We start from the raw sequence: 22,806 nt of genomic DNA, 5'->3' as shown, positions 1-22,806 counted from the left end.
CCCTGATCAGGGTCTAACTCATCAAACCGCAATGACTCCCTGCAGGAGCGTAACCAGAACTTTGTGGGCCCCATAGCAATATACTGAAGGGACTCCTGTCCCAATGCTTCTTGAGAGACACCTCTCCGCAGCAGTTATTCATTTTCTGCCTCATAATAGTGCCCTAGTTCATTTTGTAAACCCTAATAGTGCCCTAGTATATTTTATGAACTATCAGAGTTCCTTAGTTACATGATGTCACATTGTAAGGCTACCAGTACACATTATACCACACAGTATCCCCAATTCACATTATGACATACAGTGCCCCCTGTTCATACTGTGCTACATTAGAGTGCCCTCCAGTTCAAATTATGCCACGTTACAGTGTCCCAGATCATATTATACCATACTATAGTGCCTCCATTTCATGTTGTGCCACATTATAGAGCCCCAGTTCTTATTATGTAACAATATAGTACCCACCACATTACAATGAGCAGACCAGATTACGACACATTACAGTGGCCTCCAGTTCAAATTATGCCACATTACAGTGTCCTCTTGCCATTATAACATCAACGACACACTCCTCTCACTGAAAATGGAATGTCACACAATTCAGGCTGGGCAATGAATCAGACCCAACTGCTTAACAGGCAAATTTGGGGAATTGGTATTCAACTTTTTAACCTGGGTCCAGGTCCTCTCTAAGCCTATGGGCCCATAGTTCATAATAATTATGTTGATGGTAGCATCTAAGAGATGAAGTGTTGTGTTGTGTTTATTAACCTATTGTGTTTATATATGTGTATATTAATATCTGCAGCTAAATTTTAAATGATAAACATATGATATTTTTCATTTTAAATCTAAATAGCAGAAAACATTATTAGTACTACTAGCCCAATTGCAGTATAATGCAATGAAGTGCATGTTCAATGCAACGCAATAGTTGGTGACTTATATGTAAAAATACTTAAACGGGGGGAGCATAGAGGTTGCCAGGGAGAGATCAGTTGATCCCAAACTGGCAATGCTCTCCCCATAGGTTAAAGTGACTAATATTATCTGAAGATGGAATTACTTAACGGGGATACGTTTTTTTCAAAGCATGGTATTTTTTGACCCACATATTTTGACCAGTTGGTCTGCAGTATTGGTTTGCCTAAAGCAGGGTACAGTACACCTCACATCTCCTGCATTAGGCTTTGCTTAAATAGGCAGGAGATATTTCGTATGAGTTTCTGTTGCAATCGCATTACTAAATACAGTAAGTCCCATAATGGGATCTATTCAATCAGGGGTATGAATATTAATCACAATGCCCCATGGCAACATTTTCCAGCGGATCCCATTCTCCAGTATATTACCTCCCTACGTTCTTAAAATGTATTGCATCCAATTTTGTGCTGACTCGGCAGACGAGACCCCAGCTGTATTTGCCTAGAACTACTGCCAGTAACTATGGAACTAAGGATTATTAATGGTGCATTCTGGGACACATAGTGCCACACAGAGAAATATTTTATAATAAGGTTTAACTGAATAAAACACACACTGCCACGCTTGTTCACCACAAAAACATCTTATAAGCTAATGCAAAGCCTTCTATTTTTGTAATCCAATTGGAGTAAAAAAAGTAAGACAAAAACAGAGTAGTTGACACAACTCCATGTTACAAATGCCAGTCAGTGAATAACTAATATGAATTCACTTGGAATTGCCTTAGTCGTCAGCCAATCACAGGCTGCTAGTGCAGGAAAAAGCTTATTATTGGCTGAGAGGCTTATGGTTGAATGATTATGGTTGATTGACTTTCAGCCACTGCAGGTCATAGTCATTCAGACGTGTATGCTCACAGTGAGTTATGCTTTTCTTCCATCTCCCACTGCATTACAAAACTAGAAGAATTTCACATTGGTTTACATGGGCAGAACCATCTTCCAGTAGATTATTATGGGTCAATAACAAAAAGAGATTTTATTTTACAATACAGTTGTGACGAATTATTGCAAAATATAGTGTGTTTTGTATTTTTTATACAGTTCTGGTATAATGGGCAGCGATCTTAGGGACCCAGAGCCACTTTTTTGGGGGATCACTGAGGTGGTAGGGAACAGCAGCAGTAGGCTGGTAATCTCTATGATGTAGATGTCCAATTCCCAAATTAAGGAGGCTAGGGCAGAAATAAAACTAAATATGACTCTATGGAACTTCAATATCAACCAATCAGTCATAAGAAACAATTGCATTTGACACAGTGCTGATTCTGTAATGTTCCACTTATCACTCACATCATATTTTACAATGTTCCTGATCATTTTCTCTCTTTATGTCTTCCCTTCTCTATTATTTTTAAAGCTGTTCATAAAAATAGTGATATATGTGTTAAAAGAGCCACTGACAGAATGGAAAGGCGCTAACAACCACATCAATTACAGCAGTTTGGGAATTTGCAAAAGAACAAGTCGCAATACCGCCATGAAAGCGATAAATCATTTAGAATTGTTGGGTTTGTACAGTAATTAGTGGACGCAGGCCAAAGCTGTATTAGTGGAATTGAGAGAGACAGGCAGGGATTCATCTATATTGTGGATTTGTAGAAAGGTCAAATCCTGCTTGCTGTATTAAAAATCTTCAGATGAGGGATTTACTGTTTAGGCCTTGGACTGAATGCTATAATGTTTAAAATAATCCAAACTGGATATTAAAAACGTGTGTGTCTTAGTGGCTGGCTAATGAAAAGAGAGGACCTGTGACTTGAACAGTAACCAGTTTTGGTAGGGGCTTGGTGATGCCATGTTATTTTCCAGGGTAGGCCTCCCCTTTGCTCTTTGGAGTGTTGAATGAGGATCTTGCAGGGCAAAGTATTGCCGTGCCCATAGTAGCCGCACCACCTACATTTCTGGCCTCTTGGTCACTGCTTTCAGTTCTCTGTCACATGTAACAGCCAGATTAGTTACACGAGAAGACTTTTTTGTTATTATGTTGTGGTTTACATCTACTTATACAGGAAACTCGCTGACCTGTCACCGTCACGTTGTAAAATATAGAATCGTCTCCGGCATCACATACAAACTCTCCAGAGTCGTCTGTCTGTGTGGAAAGAATAACTAGTCTCCGATGTCTTCCATCAGACTCCATCCTGATTCTCTCATTCTCTTCCACTCTCTCCCCATCTTTGTACCAGCGAACCTGGGCGTTCTCCCGAGACACCTCACAGCTCAGGATCAGCTCTTTCCCAGTAAAACACCTCTCATCTGTGTCATCATCTGGGTTCATGATCTTCACAGGTGGCTCTGGGAATACAGAAGTAATTTTTTCTTTTTCTTATAAATTCAGGAAACATTTTTTTCACCCAGTGATATTACCATTGGAGGGATTAATTTATAGCACCATCTAGAGGATGCTCAATGGTACTGCACAGTAATTATATATTATATTATAAATACAATAACATACTATATTATAATTATATAACATACAAATGCTTACTGTTTCTTTAGTGACTTAATTTTTTCCACAGAGCTTTATAAACAAACTATACAGAATTTTGTATATCCCAGCGAGAACTGGGTTTGTGACAGAAGAAATAGAGAATAGATAATTCTCATTTGAATATTCTAAAATAATGTGACTGTCGTGGAAAGTAAAAAATTAAAATTAAGGATGTTTGGATTTATCTTTTAACATATTATATATTGATGAAAGTTATCTTTATATCTACAACATAGATAATAGCACTGGGTATCAACAAACAGTTATCACTGACCTGTCACCGTTACATTGTAAAATACAGAGTCATCTCCAGTATCGCAGACATACTCCCCAGTGTCCTCTGGCTTGGCACACGTAATAATCAACCTGCGATGTTTCCCATCTGACTCCAATTTGATGTATTCACTCTCCTCCACCTCCACTCCATCCTTGTACCAACGTACCAGGCCGCTCTCCCTGGAGAGCTCGCAGCTCAGAACCACAGGCTCATCGCTCACATACTTGTGTTCCATGTCATCACTCGTGTTTATAAACTTCACCGGGGGCTCTGGATATAGAATAAAATTAATGATGTGATTTCACAAGATTCCTCTCCAGACAGTTTTCAGTCTTGAAATACACAGATAAGAACATTGCATAATTCTGACTGATGCTCAGCATGAAAATGATAACATAGAGAATGAGATTATATGCATAGGACATTTCAGTGCATAAATCTGTCACATAAAACATTGGATTGAAACTTGGAAACTTCAGCAAATGAGGCCAGACATGGACAGTGTATGAACAAGACACATACTTGGAGTAAGGTCTGTCAGACAGATTCTGCTCAAGCTGTGATTGGCTGGTGAAAAATTGTTAGTATAATTTCAAACATGTACCCTTGCATATGACTGATTGGCAGTCTTAACAAACAATGCAAAATCATGCACTTGGGTCTCAAAAACCCAACAGATAAATATAGTATTAATGGCAATATAATGGAAACTACTGAGTAGGAAAGGAATCTAGGAGTCAGTATTTCAGGTAACTTAAAGGAAGGTAAGCAATGTAACAAGGCAATGAGAAAGGCAAGTCAGATGTTTGGTTGCACAGTGAGGGGAATCAGTAGCAAACAGAAAGAAGTAATAATGCCACTGTATAGGTCATTGGTAAGGCCTCATCTGGAATACTGTGTCCTGTTCTGGAGACCATGGGCCTAATTCAGAGTTGATCGCAGCAGCAAATTTGTTAGCAGTTGGGCAAAACCAAGTGCACTGAAGGGGGGGGGGGTAGAGGTGGCAGATATAACATGTGCAGAGAGAGTTAGATTTGGGTGGGGTGTATTCAAACTGAAATCTAATACCCCTTTTCCACTACAAGCACGGGCCGCAGCCGGGAGCCTGACACGACTGCGACCCGTGCTACAGCCCCCTTTCAGACAGCATATTGCCGGGTTGGTGACGCTGCTAGTGACACGGCAGGGGCGACGCTGGGAGATCACATGGTCTCCCAGCGCCGCCCTCCCATACACTGTGAACGGGAGCCGTGTCACCTCGACACGGCTCCCGTTCACACTAGACAGCTTACCGGGTTGAACACGTGTTCAACCCGACAAGCTACCCGGGTAGGATTCCCGGATCACTTGATCCGGGAATTTGCAGGGGGACCCTTTTCCACTAGGGAAAAACACAGGTAAATGCGCCTCCACGAGCATTTACCTGTGTTTTAAGGACCTAGTGGAGAAGGGGTATTGATTGCAGAGTAAAAAAAAGAGCAGCCAGTATTTACCCTGCACAGAAACAAAATAACCCACCCAAATCTAACTCTCTCTGCAAATGTTATATCTGCCACACCTGCAGTGCACATGGTTTTGCCCAACTGCTAACAAATTTGCTGCTGCGATCAACTCTGAATTACTCCCCATATCTTCAAAAGGATATTAATACATTAGAGACTGTACAAAGAAGGGCAACTAAAATGGTGCATGGCCTACATCTACATCACAAAAAACTTACCTGGAAAGACTAAATTATCTTAACATGCATAGTTTGGAGCAGAGAAGGGAAAGGGGGGTAATAGAAACTTTCAAATATATCAAGGATTTTAACAAGTACAGGGAGAAATTCTTCAAAAGAAGAGAAGTATTAGACTATGAGGACATGCACTAAAACTGGAGGGAGGTAGGTTCAGGGGAAACTTAAGGACAAATTACTTCGCAGTGGAAGTGGAAAAGTGGACTAGCCTACCATCAGAGGTGGTAGAGGCGAATATTGTAGAGCAATTTAAACTTGCTTGGCATAGACATAAGGATATCCTTACATAACACTAAGAATGTAATAGTTTTTGAGCTAACAATAAGGTTAAAAAAGGGCAGACTAGATGGGCCAAGTGGGCCAAGTCTTATCCGCTGTGAAATTCCCTGTTCCTATAAATTCAGGGTCTATAGAAAATATCCTGTCCTGTGTAGCTTTTGTTATACTGTACACTAGCCCCATATGAGACAAATTAACCCCTAAAATTATACTTTCATGCCTACCATAATCACAGGAAAGGTTGATGATCATTAATATTCCACAAAATATTGTGATTTCGCCCACTCCACTCAACTGAGACTGCCCTGGTGAAAGTCACCAATGACCTGCTTTCGGCTAAATCCAGGGGCCACTTCTCTCTGCTCATCCTTCTGGACCTCTCTGCTGCCTTTGACACCGTAGATCATCCTCTCCTCCTCGGCACACTCCAAAACGCTGGCCTCTCTAGCACTGTCCTTGACTGGTTTTCTTCTTACCTCACTAACCGTTCCTTCTCTGTGTCTGCCTCAAGCACCACCTCACACCCTTCCATCCTTCCTGTTGGTGTCCCTCAGGGTTCTGTCCTTGGACCCCTTCTGTTCTCCCTGTATACCTCTTCCCTGGGTGCACTCATTAACTCATTTGGCCTTCAATACCACCTCTATGCTGATGACACCCAACTCTACCTCTCATCTCCTGATCTGTCCCCCTCTGTCCTCTCTCAGGTTTCCAGCTGCCTCTCTGCAATCTCCTCCTGGATGTCTGAACGCTCTCTAAAGCTCAACATGGACAAAACGGAACTCATCATCTTCCCCCCATCCAGAGCAACACCCCCGACCAATATCTCCATCATTGTTGACAACACCACCATCTCCTCCGTTCCCCAACTCCGCTGCCTGGGCGTCACTCTTGACTCCTCCCTCTCCTTTGCACCCCACATCCAAGCTCTGGCACAATCCTGTCGTTTCCAGCTACGCAACATTGCTCGTATCAGGCCATATCTCTCCCAGAGTGCAACTAAACTCATCATCCACTCACTGGTCATCTCACGACTTGACTACTGCAATGTCCTCCTCACTGGCCTCGCTTGCTCCCATCTTGCTCCCCTCCAATCTGTCCTGAACTCCGCAGCTAGGCTTATCTTCCTCTCCCGCCGCACCACATCTGCCACTCCCCTTCAACAAAATCTACACTGGCTCCCATTCCCCTACAGAATCCTCTTCAAACTCCTCACCCTCACATACAAGGCCATCTCTAATTCCACTGCTCCCTACATCTCCAACCTCCTTTCCCTTCATACTCCCTCCCGCCCCCTACGGTCGACTAATGACCGTCGCCTCTCCACCGCCCTGGTCACTGCTTCCCATGCACGAGTTCAGGATTTTGCCCGTGCTGCACCCCTTCAGTGGAACGCACTCCCCCGCTCCATTAGACTCTCCCCAACCTTGCAAAGCTTCAAACGGGCACTAAAAACCCACCTATTCATCAAAGCATACCCTCCCGATGCATAACCCAGTGCTTAAGCCGCGCCTCCACCCCCCTGCCTCATGCCGTGAACATCTCAGCTTTGCTTGCATACTGCCATCAGGCTACCTCCCACTTGCCTGCACCTCTTGTCATCTGTCTGTCGCCCCTCCCCAATAGATTGTTAGCTCTTCAGAGCAGGGCCCTCTTTCCTCTTGTTATCTAAGCCCTCGTCTCAACACATTTCACTCACAGCTCTCCCCTACTCAACGACCATCTTTATCCTGCTAGTAAAGGCTCATCTCCATCTATGGCCACCAGCCTCTAGTAGTACGATGATCACTCCCTCAATACTTACATCTTAGCTGTATTATGTCTTGAGAATGTGTGGTGCTCTGTTACCTGTACTCTATTTCTGTTATTTATTTACTGTAATGCAATGTTTTGTCCCCTGTACTGTCCTTTGTACGGCGCTGCGAAACACATGTGGCGCCTTATAAATAAAATGTAATAATAATAATAATTAACAATAGAGACCCAGGGAGTAGTGGCTCAAAAAATTATGTAATTAACATTTTGATGGGCCACATGTTCCTACGGGTTAAGTATGAAATACCTACAGTCAAAATCCCGACATCAATTGACCGACGGTCAAAATCCCGAAACGGTCGCAATCCCGACATTTAAAATGTCAACAGGTCAAAAAGTCGACACAAGTTTTCCATATTTTTGGTGTGTATGTCGACACAGGTTGACATGGACACTGTATAAGTGTACCGCAACCCTTCACATGGCTCGCTGCGCTCGCCATGCTTTGGTCACTATTACATTCCCCATTCAGGTCCACTGGGATGGTAAAGTATGAACAAGTCAGTTTCAATGATAAAATCATGTTGACTTTTTGACCTATCGACATTTTAAATGTCAGTATTTTGACCATGTCGATATTTAAAATGTCAGGATTTTGACCTTGTCGGGATTTTGACCGTCAGTCAATGGTTGTGGGGATTTTGATTGTAGGTAAATTGACTGCATCCCATTCCTACAATGTCTTTGGATTATGATGGCTATTGCCTCCTGGCAGGAATGGGATGAAAGATCTAAAGGTGCCCAGGGGATCAGAGCTCCACACCTACGAGAAAATACTGACCTTTCACCAACACATTGTAGAAGACAGAGTCATCGATAGCATCACAAACAAATTCACCGGAGTCCGCTGCCTGCACTGACTGGATTACCAACCGGCGGTAACAACCATCTGCTTCCAGTATGATATTCTCACTTTCTTGTAACTCTTCGCCATCCTTGTACCAACGGACATTTGCATTCTCTCTGGATACCTCACAACTGAGCTCTAGGTGCTCCCCACTCAGAAACCCGTGTTCCACTTCATCACTTGCCTTTATAATCTTAACCGGGGGCTCTATAAGGAGACAGATAACATTATAAAATTATAATAAATGCTAATACTCAAATAAAGAAATACTGTTGTCTTACATTCTGAAGTCCACATAATGACAGACTCCACAGTTAAATGATTGGCATTGGTTGAAACCAGACTAGTCACAAGAAATACTTCATAGCTAAAGCCTAACTTTTATTCTACAAGACAATATGTATGTTTGAGTTTTACAAAAGAAATAATAAATAAAATCCATACAAATCATCTTTGAATTAGTAATGCACAACATTATCTAAGCACTATTATTATTATCCTTTATTTATATGGCGCCACAAGGGATCCGCAGCGCCCATTACACAGTACATAATCAAATGAGCAAACAAGAAAACAGCACTTATAATTCAAGACAATATAGGACAGGTATAGAAAACCAGGGGTCAGGTGCCATCAAAGGGAGTATGGAGTATAAGATAGTGTATGTAAGAAAAGTAAAGGCCATGAGGAAAGAAGTCCCTGCTCTTGTGAACTTACAATCTAAAAGGTGAAGGGCTCACAGACCGCGGTAGACAGTGAGCATATACAAGAGGGTTAGGAGGAGAGTTGGCTGGGTTTGGTGAAGAAGTGGGTCTTGAGAGCCCGTTTGAAGTTTTGTAGAGAAGTGAAGAGTCAGATAGAGAGAGGTAAAGAATTCCAGAGATAGGGAGCAGCATGTGTAAAATCTTGTAGGTAGGAGTGGGAGGAGGCAATCAGTTGGCAGGAGAGACTGTGTGCATTAGCAGAGCGAAGAGGACGGTTGGGAATGTAAAAGAGCTATAAGGTCAGAGTGGGTGAGCCCACTAGTTAAAAGCCTGTCAAACAGACAGACACCAGGGCCGGATTATAGGGAGAGCGGTCGCTACTCACACAGGAGCTGCCGGGTTTCTGGAATTCCTGCTGCTGGTAGCCGGTGCTCTGTCATGCTGAGGGTGTAGTGTTAGCCTTTAATATATATAGATGCTGTATATCTGTAATGGGCAGGCTATAATGACGCCGTCCACAACTAAGTACAGTCAGCTGCTGCTGCCTGATTATGAATGAGCCCTGCCAGCTTCCAATTGACTGTCACACTGTGTGCCTGCGCCGCTATAGTGAAGAATGGAGCCCGCCCCCCCAATGGCAGTGGGAGTAAGACGGTGTAGTGACGTCATCATGCGCCTATCTCTACTGGGTCCTGCTGCACAAAGAGGAGCATTGGGACCCCAGCGGATGTTTAATGTGAGTCACTATGCAGAGTTGTGTACTGGAGTGGAGTGGGCTCCAGTCTCCAGAGCAGCCAGGCAGTGCAAGCACTATGTGTGTGTGTCAGGCACTCAGTATTAGTGTATACAAGTGTGTGTGTGTGTGTGTGTGTGTGTGTGTGAGGGGGGGGGGGGCTTTCTGTGTGTGTGTATGGCACTGTGTGTGTGTATGGCAGTGTGTGTGGCACTCAGTGTGTGTGTGTGTGTGTGTGTGTGTGTGTGTGGTGCACTCTCTGTGTGAGTGTATGGCAGTGTGTGTGGGGGGCATGCAGCATGTGTGTGTGTGTGTACGGAGGGGCATTTATTATGTGTATAAGCGGTACTGCTACCTTAGCATGTGTATAAGGGGCAATGCTACTGTGGGGGCACTGCTACTGTGGGCATTGTGTATAAGGGGCACTGCTACTGTGGGCATTGTGTATAAGGAGCACTACTGGGTAGCATAATGTGAAGCATAACGTGAGTAAGGGGTACTACTCTGGTGTAATCTGAAATAGGGCCATTAAGGGCAGTGTATTGACAATAAGATTGTGCTACTGTGTGGCGTAATTAGAATTGGGGGTACTATATTGTGTGGCCATGCTGCCCCTTCCTTATGATACCACACCCCTTTTTTGTGCACTATTCCTTTAGACTGTATGGGGGTTAGGGCACAAATTTGACATTTACAGGGGGGGCGCCGAACACCCTACCATAAGCCCTGACTCCACCTAATGAGAAGGGAGTAGGTTGCGGGGGAAATGAGTTCCATCACCTCTCCAGGACCACTTTAAGCAATGGGTGGTAGCATCAGACCTATTCAGAACTCCAGTCAGATCACACGTGATTATGGCACTGTGGGGATTAGTCAATGGCCTGAATCAGAGTTACACGCAATTTCATCTGTGTATAGAGCTCACGATTTTTAGCGTTTTTGTGAAGGCGTCAGGGCTGGAATACACAACTAAAGGCCCATACACTCTAGACGAGAAAGTAAAAGATCTCGCTCAGAAGGGCCAATCTGAGCTAAATCTTTTACAATCTCGTGTAGTGTGTACACTCAATGTCATTAACGATGCGTGCTCCGGTGCATTGTTAACAACCAGCTCCCTCGTCTGAACATGTACAGACGAGGGAGGTCTTCATTAACGACAGCCATGCTGCAAATGCAGCATGGGGGTCGTTTCCCGCGCCCCGTCCCCGCTGATGCTCCCTTCCCCGCTGGCATCGGCAAGTGTGTATGCATTTGCCAATGCCGGCACCCCGCCGCTGCCAATATCGGCGGCGTCGGCGGGGACTCGTTTATTGTGTATGGGGCTTTAGGGTAATATGGGTGATTAGGGGGTGTACGGATCTCAGATTCATCTGCGTGTTAACGCATGATAAATATTCCCTGGAATTACTGAAGGAACTGACGGCTATTCAGATAAGAGCATATGATGAGATTCAGATACTTTCTATCACATCTCCCTTCCCCACGTACTTCCCGGTGAATATAGGTGGGGAATACAATATCAATAACTGTTTGAACAGGAAAGCATGGCTAATATGCAGAAGACCTGCACAGGACTGCTGGTAGTTTTTGGTACTTGGGAGATCATGAGATATGCTTCAGAAGTAAGCAGAGGATAACTAATTTACATCTATTATTAGTTTAAGTAGATGTCTTCTTTAAATTATAGAACATACCTCAATAAGGAGGAGAGGTATCAAACCTTCTAGAGGACAAGGGACGTTGAACATAGCAGCCAATCAGATTCTATAATTTATCCAGTACATACTATAAATGAACAGCTAAAATCCTTTGATTGATAGGTTGCTATGGGCAACATCTCCACCTGTCCTCCCCCACAGTAACAACAAATTAGCTCAGTCTGGAGCAGGGGGAGGGAAGATGTGCCAGCGACATATAGTATAATCATTCAGGACCCTGTGTTTTTAGGTAACAATAGTAACTGACCTTTCACTGATACATTGTAGAAAACAGAATCATCTCCAGCATTGCAGACAAACTCTCCTGAATCCTTTGTCTGGGCGGACAGGATAATCAGTGTACGGTGACAATTGTCTGCCTCAATTATTATATTCTCCCTCTCCTCCAGCGCCTCACCATCCTTGTACCAGCAAACTGAGGCGTTCTCCCTGGACACTTCACAGCTGAGCACCACACGCTCCCCGCTTACACACTTGTGTTCTGTGTCATCATTGGTGTTCACGATTTTCACCAGGGGCTCTAAAGTGATACAGACAGCTGTTAAACCAACTTAGCACTTTATTATTTGAGCCTATGACCCCAGCACTGTGGTTTAGTGATGCTAACCACTGAGCCATCATGTTACCCTTAGAAAAAAACCTCTATAAATAAGGAATTATTGCAAGCTTTTGGGATGCCATGGTCCTTTTGTGGGATGGTTCCCAGCTATGTCCACTATTGGATATATAAACCATGTTGCACTGCAGATGGGGCAGATATAACATGTGCAGAGAGAGTGAGATTTGGGTGGGTTTTGCCCATTAGAAAAAGATTTTGCTGCTGCAATCAGGTCGGAATTAGGCCCAGTCTGTATATTACCGTCTTTGTTACATTATGCAGCAATGGGGATGGAGAAGAGAAGACAAGAGATGCCTAAAGCTCCAAAGTCTCCTAGGTAACGTTCTACATTTCAGTGCATTTACACACAGGGAAAACTAACGACATTACTGCACGTCGAATGGGTATAATAAAGAATTATCTTTTTTTATTTGAGTACTTTCACCCTGCTCAGAAGCTTTTTAGTCACTGGGGGGTTTATTTACTAAATGTTGATTATTATTGATTATAAAGTGATCTAAATAGATGCTGTGCTTAAGAGGCTAAAGCACACATTTGCTAACATTTAAAAATTGGTATAAAAAATTGTCTATTAGTAAATGTGCGTATTAGCCCCTGAATACAACACTGATTTAGAATCAATGAAATTCGACTTTTAGTAAATATACCCCTGGGAGTTTGGAAAAAGCAGGAAATTGCGTCGCTTTACAAGATGAGATTGAATTATGGCGTTTACCTCCGGCTATGAAGAAAAAAAAAAAAAAAGTAGGTATGTTTAGATAAATATTTTGAACATAACATAATCAGTATTACATCCTAATTTTATTCTACCCCCCTCCCCTCCTCTTCTCGCTAACATATTTTTTATAGGCAGTCAGTCCAATGCACAAATTGACCTGTTAGGATAAATGATAACAATCTCAAGGTGTCAGCACAGTGTCAGCCTGTAGCACTGAAAGTGTCAGTGATGTTGGATGTGGAAAGAGCTGTATAAATCACCAGGCCTCTTCAGAAAGGCATTTCAAAGTCAGGACTCTTTCTCAACCATTCTCTGCAGTTTGTAGGATGTACCACCTACAGTAGCTGGAATTTATCTACAAATGCATTCTCAACTTTTAAATCCTAATGATACAGTGGGATAGGGAGAAATACATGTCTGCCTAATGCACAAATAAACAATACTATATTGCAATGTTGCTTAGCATTTTGATTTAGTTGGGATCACAGGTCTCAATGCCCAATGCTCTGGGGACCATAAGTGTCACAGATGAGTCTAATTATTAAACCCTTCCATACTGAGGGTTATCTCATGGTAGATGCTAGAATCAAGTTGGAGAAAGGACCTCTGACATCAGGGGGAGGAGCCACTGACACCAGGGGGAGGAGCTAGGCCAGCGGGATAGTTCTACTATTCACGCCAGCAACTACTTCCTTTAGTAACCCGGTGGCGAGCGAAGCAGAATGAGCCACCAAGCCCGAAACATGGCGAGCAAAGTGAGGGTACATTTCAGGTACCCTATTCGGGCATGGCCCCTCCCCCTGGTGACATGGCTCCTCCCCCTGGTATCGAATCCCTGTTCTGAGGCCATTGTAACCTAAATCGACAAAAAAAGTTTTCTTTGTTGCAATGGCATACTAATGGGTTAGGTGGGGGTGGGATGTGTTTAACAGGATCAAGGGGTGCGACCAAGGGGCCTGCACATAGGCCCTCATTCCGAGTTGTTCGCTCGCAAGCTGCTTTTAGCAGCATTGCACACGCTAAGCCGCCGCCTACTGGGAGTGAATCTTAGCTTAGCAAAATTGCGAACGAAAGATTCTCAAAATTGCGAATAGAAATTTCTAAGCAGTTTCTGAGTAGCTCGAGACTTACTCTGCCACTGCGATCAGTTCAGTCAGTTTCGTTCCTGGTTTGACGTCACAAACATACCCAGCGTTCGCCCAGACACTCCCCTGTTTCTCCAGCCACTCCCGCGTTTTTCCCAGAAACGGCAGCGATTTTTCACACACTCCTATAAAACGGCCAGTTTCCGCCCAGAAACACCCACTTCCTGTCAATCACACAACGATCACCAGAACGAAGAAAAAACCTCGTAATGCCGTGAGTAAAATACCAAACTTCTTAGCAAATTTACTTGGCGCAGTCGCAGTGCGAACATTGCGCATGCGCAGTTTGCGAAAAATCGCTGCAATGCGATGAAAAAGAACGAGCGAACAACTCGGAATGAGGGCCCTAGGGTCAGTGGGACCCTGCTATTGCAGAGAACAGGTTCATTGATGGGAGCTGCCGTGGCTTTTTCATTTTGCATGCATGGTACATACAGAGCAAAGCTGCCTCAGAGTCCCCTCACCCGTGATGCTGATTGGGTACTTGGGAGACGCTCTGCGCTGTATGCACTGTCCACACAGAACGCAGAACCACAGCAGCCCTCGTCTAGGAACAGGTGCAGCTGGGCATCTGTTCTCGGCAATTGCAGGGTCAATCTGACCCTCTGTATGGAACCCCTGTCACACCTGAGAAGAACATATTTATCAATATGTAATTCAAACGAAAAAGCTGTTTTAAACTGTGTTTTTGTTAAAGTTAGAGCAATCCATGAAATTATTTCCCAGCCACTGCCGGCAGTAGACACTGCTATAGAAACTATTCTCCATTTTCTAATAATTAGATTTACCTAAACATGCTGCCTACTATCTACAGGGGAGCAAAATAAAACCGTTACCTTTTTTAATTAAAATATTGCTCTCTAGATCTTCGTTGAGAGGTCATTACAATAAGGTCACATGAGGCATATCTTAGTTTTCAAGTGCTTTACATATTACATGGATTACTTTGTGTATAATTGATACGATTCCACTATGTCTTGTGCCTAAAGCATGCAAAATGTGCATATTCTCCATCCATTTAATCTCTTTATTATTATTATTATTATTATTTTTAATTCCATAGAACAACATCTAGTTTAGCTTTCATGAACAGATGCAGGAACATTACTGTATGAAGCCCTCTTAGGTCCTAATTCAGTAATGATCGCAAAAGAGATCCTTACTGCATTTTGCTGATGTTCAGTAATGCACACGTGCAGAACCCGTTCTGCGCATGTGCAGAACAGATCCTGCAATCTCTTCTGTAAAATGCGAATGCCTCTGCCTGACTGACAGGCACAGGCATTCGCAGGGAGGGACGGAGGCAGGGGTGACCAGCGTTCAGGAAAAGGGGGGCGTCATCCTAATTTTCCAGACGGGGCAAGGCCAAGGACTGTGTCGCGAGACGCAGTAACCTTGGCCCGGAAGCTGCAATGCGACGGCAAGGCACCGATGGTCGAGATGTTCAACTGAGATGTGATCGCATTGCGGACTGTGTCGCGAGACGCAGTAACCTTGGCCCGCAAGCTGCACTGCGACGGCAAGGCACCGATGGTCGAGATGTTCAACTGAGATGCGATCGCATTGCAAATGGAAAGCTGCTGCGAGCATCTTTGCATTTGCAATCCTTAAGGAATTAAGCTCTTAACCTATATAATACCCAGATATTTCATAATGAGAGAACATTAACTCCATTCATATGTGACAGCACTGAGCGACATGGGTTCGATTCAGTCCAAAGCCCTTTGGGAATGAACAGGCTGCAATCTCAGTGGTGTTATTGGTTTAGTTTTGGTTGCTTAAAAAATTGTGTATGTGAACACTCCTGTATGGGAGACTGTAAACTGCATTGGGGCGAGATTAACGAATATACACAGGGGCGCTACAACATTCTTAGGTTGGGGGGTAAGTTATAATTTAATTTTGATGCCCCTATATCGCAGAATAGTAACTCGCCATACAGGGGCAGATTGGGCATAGGGCTCACCAGGAAGATTTGTGTGTTGTCATGTGGCCTCACCCCCCTGACAGGCAGCCCACTGCACTCAGTACACTGCATTGCCCCGATTCATTCTGTTATTCCATCTCTGCCGTACAGCAACTCTGCCATCCAGTAATGCTGCCATGGCTACACGGTATGTTATACTTCTTGTGCTGCAGAAGTTGGGCCACTTCTACAAAATTTTACAGGCCCACTAATTAAACCCACCCCTGGTCTCAGACACAACTGCAGAAAAAGATGCAAGGAAGGCCACAATTGCGTACAATCAGGCCACCCCTCTGAAAAAGAGCGAACCCCTTCATCAGACTGCACCTCCATTAGGGCTGCTTCCATAAATATTCTGGGCTGGGTTTTCATTCCAATCCACCCCTGCCGCCACACCACCTACCTGATGACAGAGATATATCTATAGTATCTCTATCTACAGTATCAGTGCCATGAGGGGGAGGGTGGGAGCGTTTTGGTCCTAGGAGGGGAAAAGAAAGGACGAAGATGGAGCTTAGGGGAAAGAGGGGAGAAAAATAAGAAGGGTGCAGGGCTGGTCCCAAAGGAGGTGCTAGCCCACAGTAGCTATGCACACACTGTGGAGGCTGGAACTGAGTGCAGGGGAAAAGGAGGGCCCTAGAGGCAGGCGGAGAAGGGCTGTAGGAAGGGAGGAGGTGGAGCGGCCAGAAGGCGGATTATCATCATCTTCACACTGCCCATGCTAACCCTAGATGGTGGCTGCCCTGCAACCCAGCACATTTACTGGTACCTCACAATGTTTTTTGCCCTCTTACCCCACCCATTCCAACAGGTTATATATATATATATATATATATATATATATATAGGATTTTAATACCTACCGGTAAATCCTTTTTTCTTAATCCGTAGAGGATGCTGGGGATGCTTCAAGAACCATGGGGTATAGACGGGATCCGCAGGAGACATGGGCACACTATAAGACTTTAAATGGGTGTGAACTGGCTCCTCTCTCTATGCCCCTCCTCCAGACTCCAGTTATAGGAACTGTGCCCAGGGAGACGGACATTTCGAGGAAAAGGATTTATTTAATTATTTTAAACTAAGGTGAGATACAGACCAGCTCACACCTCAAACACGCCGTACAACATGGCATTCAACAACAACGCATGCAACGGCATGACCAACAACAGTCACAGACTGACTGAACTCAACGCAACATGAGCGTAACTATAACCAAACTGCAGATACAGCCCGCACTGGGACGGGCGCCCAGCATCCTCTACGGACTAAGATAAAAGGATTTACCGGTAAGTATTAAAATCCTATTTTCTCATTCGTCCTAGAGGATGCTGGGGATGCTTCAAGAACCATGGGGTTTATAACAAAGCTCTAGAACGGGCGGGAGAGTGCGGATGACTCTGCAGCACCAATTGACCAAACAAGAGGTCCTCCTCAGCCAGGGTATCAAACTTGTAAAACTTTGCAAAGGTGTTTGAACCCGACCAAGTAGCAGCTCGGCAAAGTTGTAACGCCAAGACTCCCTGGGCAGCCGCCCAGGATGAGCCCACCTTTCTGGTAGAATGGGCTTTCAACGATTTCGGTAACAGCAATCCTGTCGTAGAATGAGCCTGCTGAATCGTATTACAAATCCAGCGTGCAATAGCCTGCTTAGAAGCAGGAGCCCCAATCTTGTTGGTAGCCCACAGGACAAACAGAGCCTCTGTTTTCCTAATCTGCGCCGTTCTGGCGACATAGATCTTCAAAGCTCTGACCACATAGAGAGACTTTGACTCCGCCAATGCGTCACCACAATTGGCTGGTTAACATGAAATGATGAAACCACTTTTGGCAGAAATTGCTGACGAGTTCTCAACTCCGCTCTATCAGCATGGAAAATCAAATAGGGGCTTTTGTGAGACAAAGCCGCCAACTCAGACACTCGCCTTGCAGACGCAAAGGCCAACAACATGACCACTTTCCAAGTAAGGAATTTTAACTCAACCTTGCGCAAAGGTTCAAACCAGTGTGATTGCAAGAATTGCAACACCACATTAAGGTCCTATGGTGCTACTGGGGGCACAAAGGGAGGTTGGATGTGCAGCACGCCTTTTACGAAGGTCTGAACTTCTGGAAGGGAGGCCAATTCTTTTTGAAAAAAGGTTGACAAGGCCGAAATCTGTACTTTAATAGAGCCTAACTTTAGGCCCACATCCACACCTGCTTGTAGGAAATGGAGCAAACGCCCCAGGTGAAATTCTTCCGTAGAAGCCTTCTTGGATTCACACCAAGACACATATTTCCTCCAAATACGGTGGTAATGCTTTGCCGTTACTTCTTTTCTAGCCTGAAGAAGTGTAGGAATGACTTCACTGGGAATACCCTTTCGGGCTAGGATTTGGCGTTCAACCGCCACGCCGTCAAATGCAGCCGCGGTAAGTCCTGATACACGCACGGCCCCTGTTGTAACAGGTCCTCACGAAGAGGAAGAGGCCAGGGATCTTCTATGAGCAACTCCTGAAGATCTGGATACCAGGCCCTTTTTGGCCAATCCGGAACAATGAGGATCGCCTGAACCCTTGTTCTTCTTATAATTTTTATCACCTTAGGAATGAGTGCAAGTGGAGGGAACACATAGACCAACTGAAACACCCACGGTATCACTAGGGCGTCCACCGCTATCGCTTGAGGGTCCCTTGACCTGGAACAATATCTCTGAAGTTTCTTGTTGAGGCGGGAGGCCATCATGTCCACTTGAGGAACTCCCCAACGACTTGTCACTTCTGAAAAGACCTCTAGATGAAGACCCCACTCTCCCGGATGGAGATTGTGTCTGCTGAGGAAGTCTGCTTCCCATTTGTCCACTCCTGGAATGAAGACCGCTGCCAGAGCGCTGGCATGTCTTTCCGCCCAGTGAAGAATCTTCGTGGCCTCGGCCATCGCCGCTCTGCTCCTTGTTCCGCCTTGGCGGTTTACGTACGCCACTGCCGTCACGTTGTCTGACTGAATCGAGACCGGCAGACCCCGAAGAAGATGTTCTGCTTGCAGTATGCTGTTGTAGATTGCTCTTAATTCCAGAATGTTTATGTGTAGACAAGCTTCCTGGCTTGACCACTTTCCCTGAAAATTTCTTCCCTGTGTGACTGCTCCCCAGCCTCGGAGGCTTGCATCTGTGGTCACCAGGATCCAATCCTGAATCCCGAACCTGCGTCCCTCCAGAACGTGAGAACTGTGCAGCCACCACAGAAGGGAAATTCTGGTCCTGGGAGATAGAATTATTTTCCGGTGCATGTCCAGGTGAGACCCGGACCACTGGTCCAGCAGGTTCCACTGAAACACCCTGGCATGGAACCTGCCATACGGAATGGCCTCGTAGGCCGCCACCATCTTCCCCAGCAACCGAGTGCAGTGAAGAACTGACACCTTTTCCGGTTTCAGAATCTGTTTTACCATGTTCTGTATTTCCAGAGCTTTTTCCACTGGAAGAAAAACTCTCTGTAATTCTGTATCCAGAATCATACCCAGGAACGACAGCCGTGTCGTCGGATCCAACTGTGATTTTGGCAAATTTAGGAGCCAACCGTGTTGTTGCAGAATCATCAGTGAAAGGGCAACATTCTTCAACAATTGCTCCTTGGACCTCGCCTTTATCAGGAGATCGTCCAAGTACGGGATAATTGTGATTCCCTGCTTGCGCAGGAGAACCATCATTTCCGCCATTACTTTGGTGAAGATCATCGGAGCCGTGGACAGACCAAACGGCAACGTCTGAAATTGGTAATGACAATCCTGAACAGCAAATCTCAGGTAAGCCTGATGTGGAGGATATATGGGGACATGTAAGTAGGCATCTTCTATGTCGACCGACACCATAAAATCCCCCTCCTCCAGACTGGAGATCACTGATCGTAGAGACTCCATCTTGAACTTGAATTTTTTTAGAAAGAAATTGAGGGATTTTAGGTTTAGAAACGGTCTGACTGAGCCATCCGGCTTCGAGACCACGAACAGGCTCGAATAAAAACCTTCTCCCTGTTGAGACGGGGGTACCGTGACAATCACTTGATTTTGACACAACTTTAGTATTGCAGCGCTTACTATCTCCCTTTCCGGAATAGAAGCTGGCAAGGCCGATTTGAAAAATCGGTGAGGGGGCACGTCTTGAAACTCTAACTTGTACCCCTGGGTTACTATGTCTACTATCAAAGGATCCAGGTCCGAGTGCCCCCAGACCTGACTGAAGAGTTTGAGGAGCCCCAGCGTCATGCGGTGGATTTGGTAGAAGCCGGAGAGGACTTCTGCTCCTGGGAACTTGCCACAGCCTGTGACCTTTTTCCCCGTCCTCTCCCCCTCGCAGCAAGAAAGGAGGACCCTCGTCCTTTTTTGAATTTATTGGGCCGAAAGGACTGCATCTGATAGTGAGGCGATTTCTTCTGCTGTGCAGGGACATAAGGTAAAAATGAAGACTTACCCGCGGTAGCCGTAGACACCAGGTCAGTGAGGCTGTCGCCAAACAAGACCCTACTGTTAAACGGAAGAGACTCCATCGCCTTCTTAGAGTCAGCATCAGCATTCCATTGATGAATCCACAATACTCTCCTTGCTGAGACTGCCATGGCATTGGCCCTTGAACCCAAAAGGCCAATATCCCTTACAGCTTCTTTTAAATATGCTGCAGCGTCCCTGATGTGACCCAGAGTCAAAAGCACACTATCCCTGTCTAGGGTATCTACCTCAGACGACAAGTTATCTGCCCACCTTTCAATAGCGCTACTCACCCATGCCGCAGCAACGGCAGGACTGAGTAGCGACCCTGTAGTGACATAAATGGATTTTAGTGTATTTTCCTGCTTACGATCCGCAGGATCCTTTAGGGCTGCCGTGTCAGGGGACGGAAGCGCCACCTTTTTGGATAGACGCGATAAAGCTTTGTCTACCGTGGGGATTGACTCCCACCTTTCCCTGTCCCCAGAGGGGAACGGATATGCCACTGGAATTCTTTTGGGAACCTGTATCTTTTTGTCAGAATTTTCCCAAGCCTTTTCAAAAAGCGCATTCAGTTCATGAGAGGGAGGAAACGTTACCTCAGGTTTCTTTCCTTTAAACATACAGACCCTAGTATCAGGAACAGCAGGGTCCTCAGTGATATGCAATACGTCTTTTATCGCCACAATCATGTACTGAATACTCTTAGCCAGCTTTGGAAGTAATCTGGTCATCACTATAGTCGACACTGGAATCAGAGTCCGTGTCGGTATCTGTATCTGCTATCTGGGTAAATGCACGTTTCTGTGACCCCGAAGGGGTCTGGGCCTGTGACAAAGCATCTTCCATGGATTTCCTCCATGTTTGGTTCTTAGACTCAGATTTATCAAATCTCTTAGTCAACTTAGTCACGTTTGCATTTAAAACACTCAACATATTCACCCAATCATCCGTCGGTGGTGCCGACACGGTCACTCTCACAGTATTTTCTGTCCCCACTCCAGCCTCCTCCTGGGAAGAGCATTCAGCCTCAGACATGTCGACACACACGTACCGACAGAGGCGGAATGGCCATAGGGCTCACAGGGAAGATTCCCGGTGGGCCGGCACACCCGTGGGGCCTGTTTTGTTTTGATTACATGTGGTCCTATTTATAGACATAATGAATAAGATGCTAAATAATTTGCTTATATGAAAATTTCTTTGCCACTTAGCCTGTGATTGCAGATGATCTAGTGTATGCTCTGTCTGCCTGCTTGGCTGACATATAAGATTGAGTGAATAGTGATTGGGATACACGGTTGGTGTAATAAGCAAGAAAAAGAATTATATAGTTTCCTAAATTCTGAAGGTCTATCATACAATGTGCTCATAATTTTTAATTTTATTTCCTTTTAACTTCCCCCTTGATGCTGGACATGACCACTATCTGGAAAGTCTTGGGGGGAGGGTGCTGCTGCCATGGCCCATGGCTAGACCTTACACCTCTGGTGCTGCCCATGTGGGGCCACTAGTACAAATTTTTCCAGGGCCGCTTTTTGTTCCCAATCCGCCCCTGCGTACCGACACCCACAACCACACTGGGGCTATAGGAGACAGACCCACAATAAAGCCTGCAAGAGGGACACAGAGAGAGTTCTGTCAGCTCACACCCAGCGCCTATCCCGGTTCTGAGGCCAGTAAAATGACTGCCCAGACCTGTTAGCGCTTTTTATATATACAAATCAGCACCAATTATTTGTGGCCCCCCCCTGACCCCAACCCCCCCCCCCCCCGTTTTGCACCCTGTTACTTGTACAGCAGTGTGGAGGACAGGGCCAGCGTCTCTGCAGCTTCTGAGGAGAGAAAATGGCGCTGGTCAGAGCTGTGTGGGCTAAGCCCTGCCCACTACATGGCGCGCTTCAGTCCCGCTTAAAAATATGTTTATACTGGCGGGGGTCCCTTAACTAGTGCCCGGGGCACTGTTATAACACATGCCAGTCTGATTTGAGGTGTTCATGCTTCCCAGGGCGCCCCCCCCTGCGCCCTGCACCCTGCAGTGCTGTGTTATGTGTGGGAGCATGGCACGCAGCGCGGCACCTCTTCTGCCGTCACTGAAGTCTTCTGATCTTCTCATACTCACCCGGCTTCCATCTTCTGGCTTTGTGAGGGGGGTGACGGCGCGGCTCTGGGAACAAGCAGCTAGGCGTACCGTAGTGATCGAACCCTCTGGAGCTAATAGTGTCCAGTAGCCTAAGAAGCAGAGCCCTTGAACTCTTAAGAAGTAGGACTGCTTCTCTCCCCTCACTCCCACGATGCAGGGAGCC

The 22,806-nt window shown here is 45.3% G+C and overlaps 1 protein-coding gene across 4 annotated transcripts in view; it reads right to left on the bottom strand.

Moving 5' to 3' along the window:
- OBSL1 (obscurin like cytoskeletal adaptor 1) overlaps positions 1-22,806 on the bottom strand; it is a 246,191-nt gene that overhangs the window by 136,658 nt on the left and 86,727 nt on the right. For all 4 annotated transcript variants that reach the window (XM_063933802.1, XM_063933805.1, XM_063933804.1 and 1 more), the window contains 4 exons: positions 11,836-12,108; positions 8,368-8,640; positions 3,755-4,027; positions 3,009-3,281 (listed from right to left, as the gene is read on the bottom strand). In XM_063933802.1, coding sequence (XP_063789872.1) covers positions 3,009-3,281; positions 3,755-4,027; positions 8,368-8,640; positions 11,836-12,108 — 1,092 coding nt within the window. The remainder of the gene's footprint in view (positions 1-3,008; positions 3,282-3,754; positions 4,028-8,367; positions 8,641-11,835; positions 12,109-22,806) is intronic.

The sequence above is a fragment of the Pseudophryne corroboree genome, chromosome 7, assembly GCF_028390025.1.
Source record: "Pseudophryne corroboree isolate aPseCor3 chromosome 7, aPseCor3.hap2, whole genome shotgun sequence".
NCBI classification, from domain to species: domain Eukaryota; kingdom Metazoa; phylum Chordata; class Amphibia; order Anura; family Myobatrachidae; genus Pseudophryne; species Pseudophryne corroboree.
This window is presented reverse-complemented; position numbering and strand designations above follow the sequence as displayed.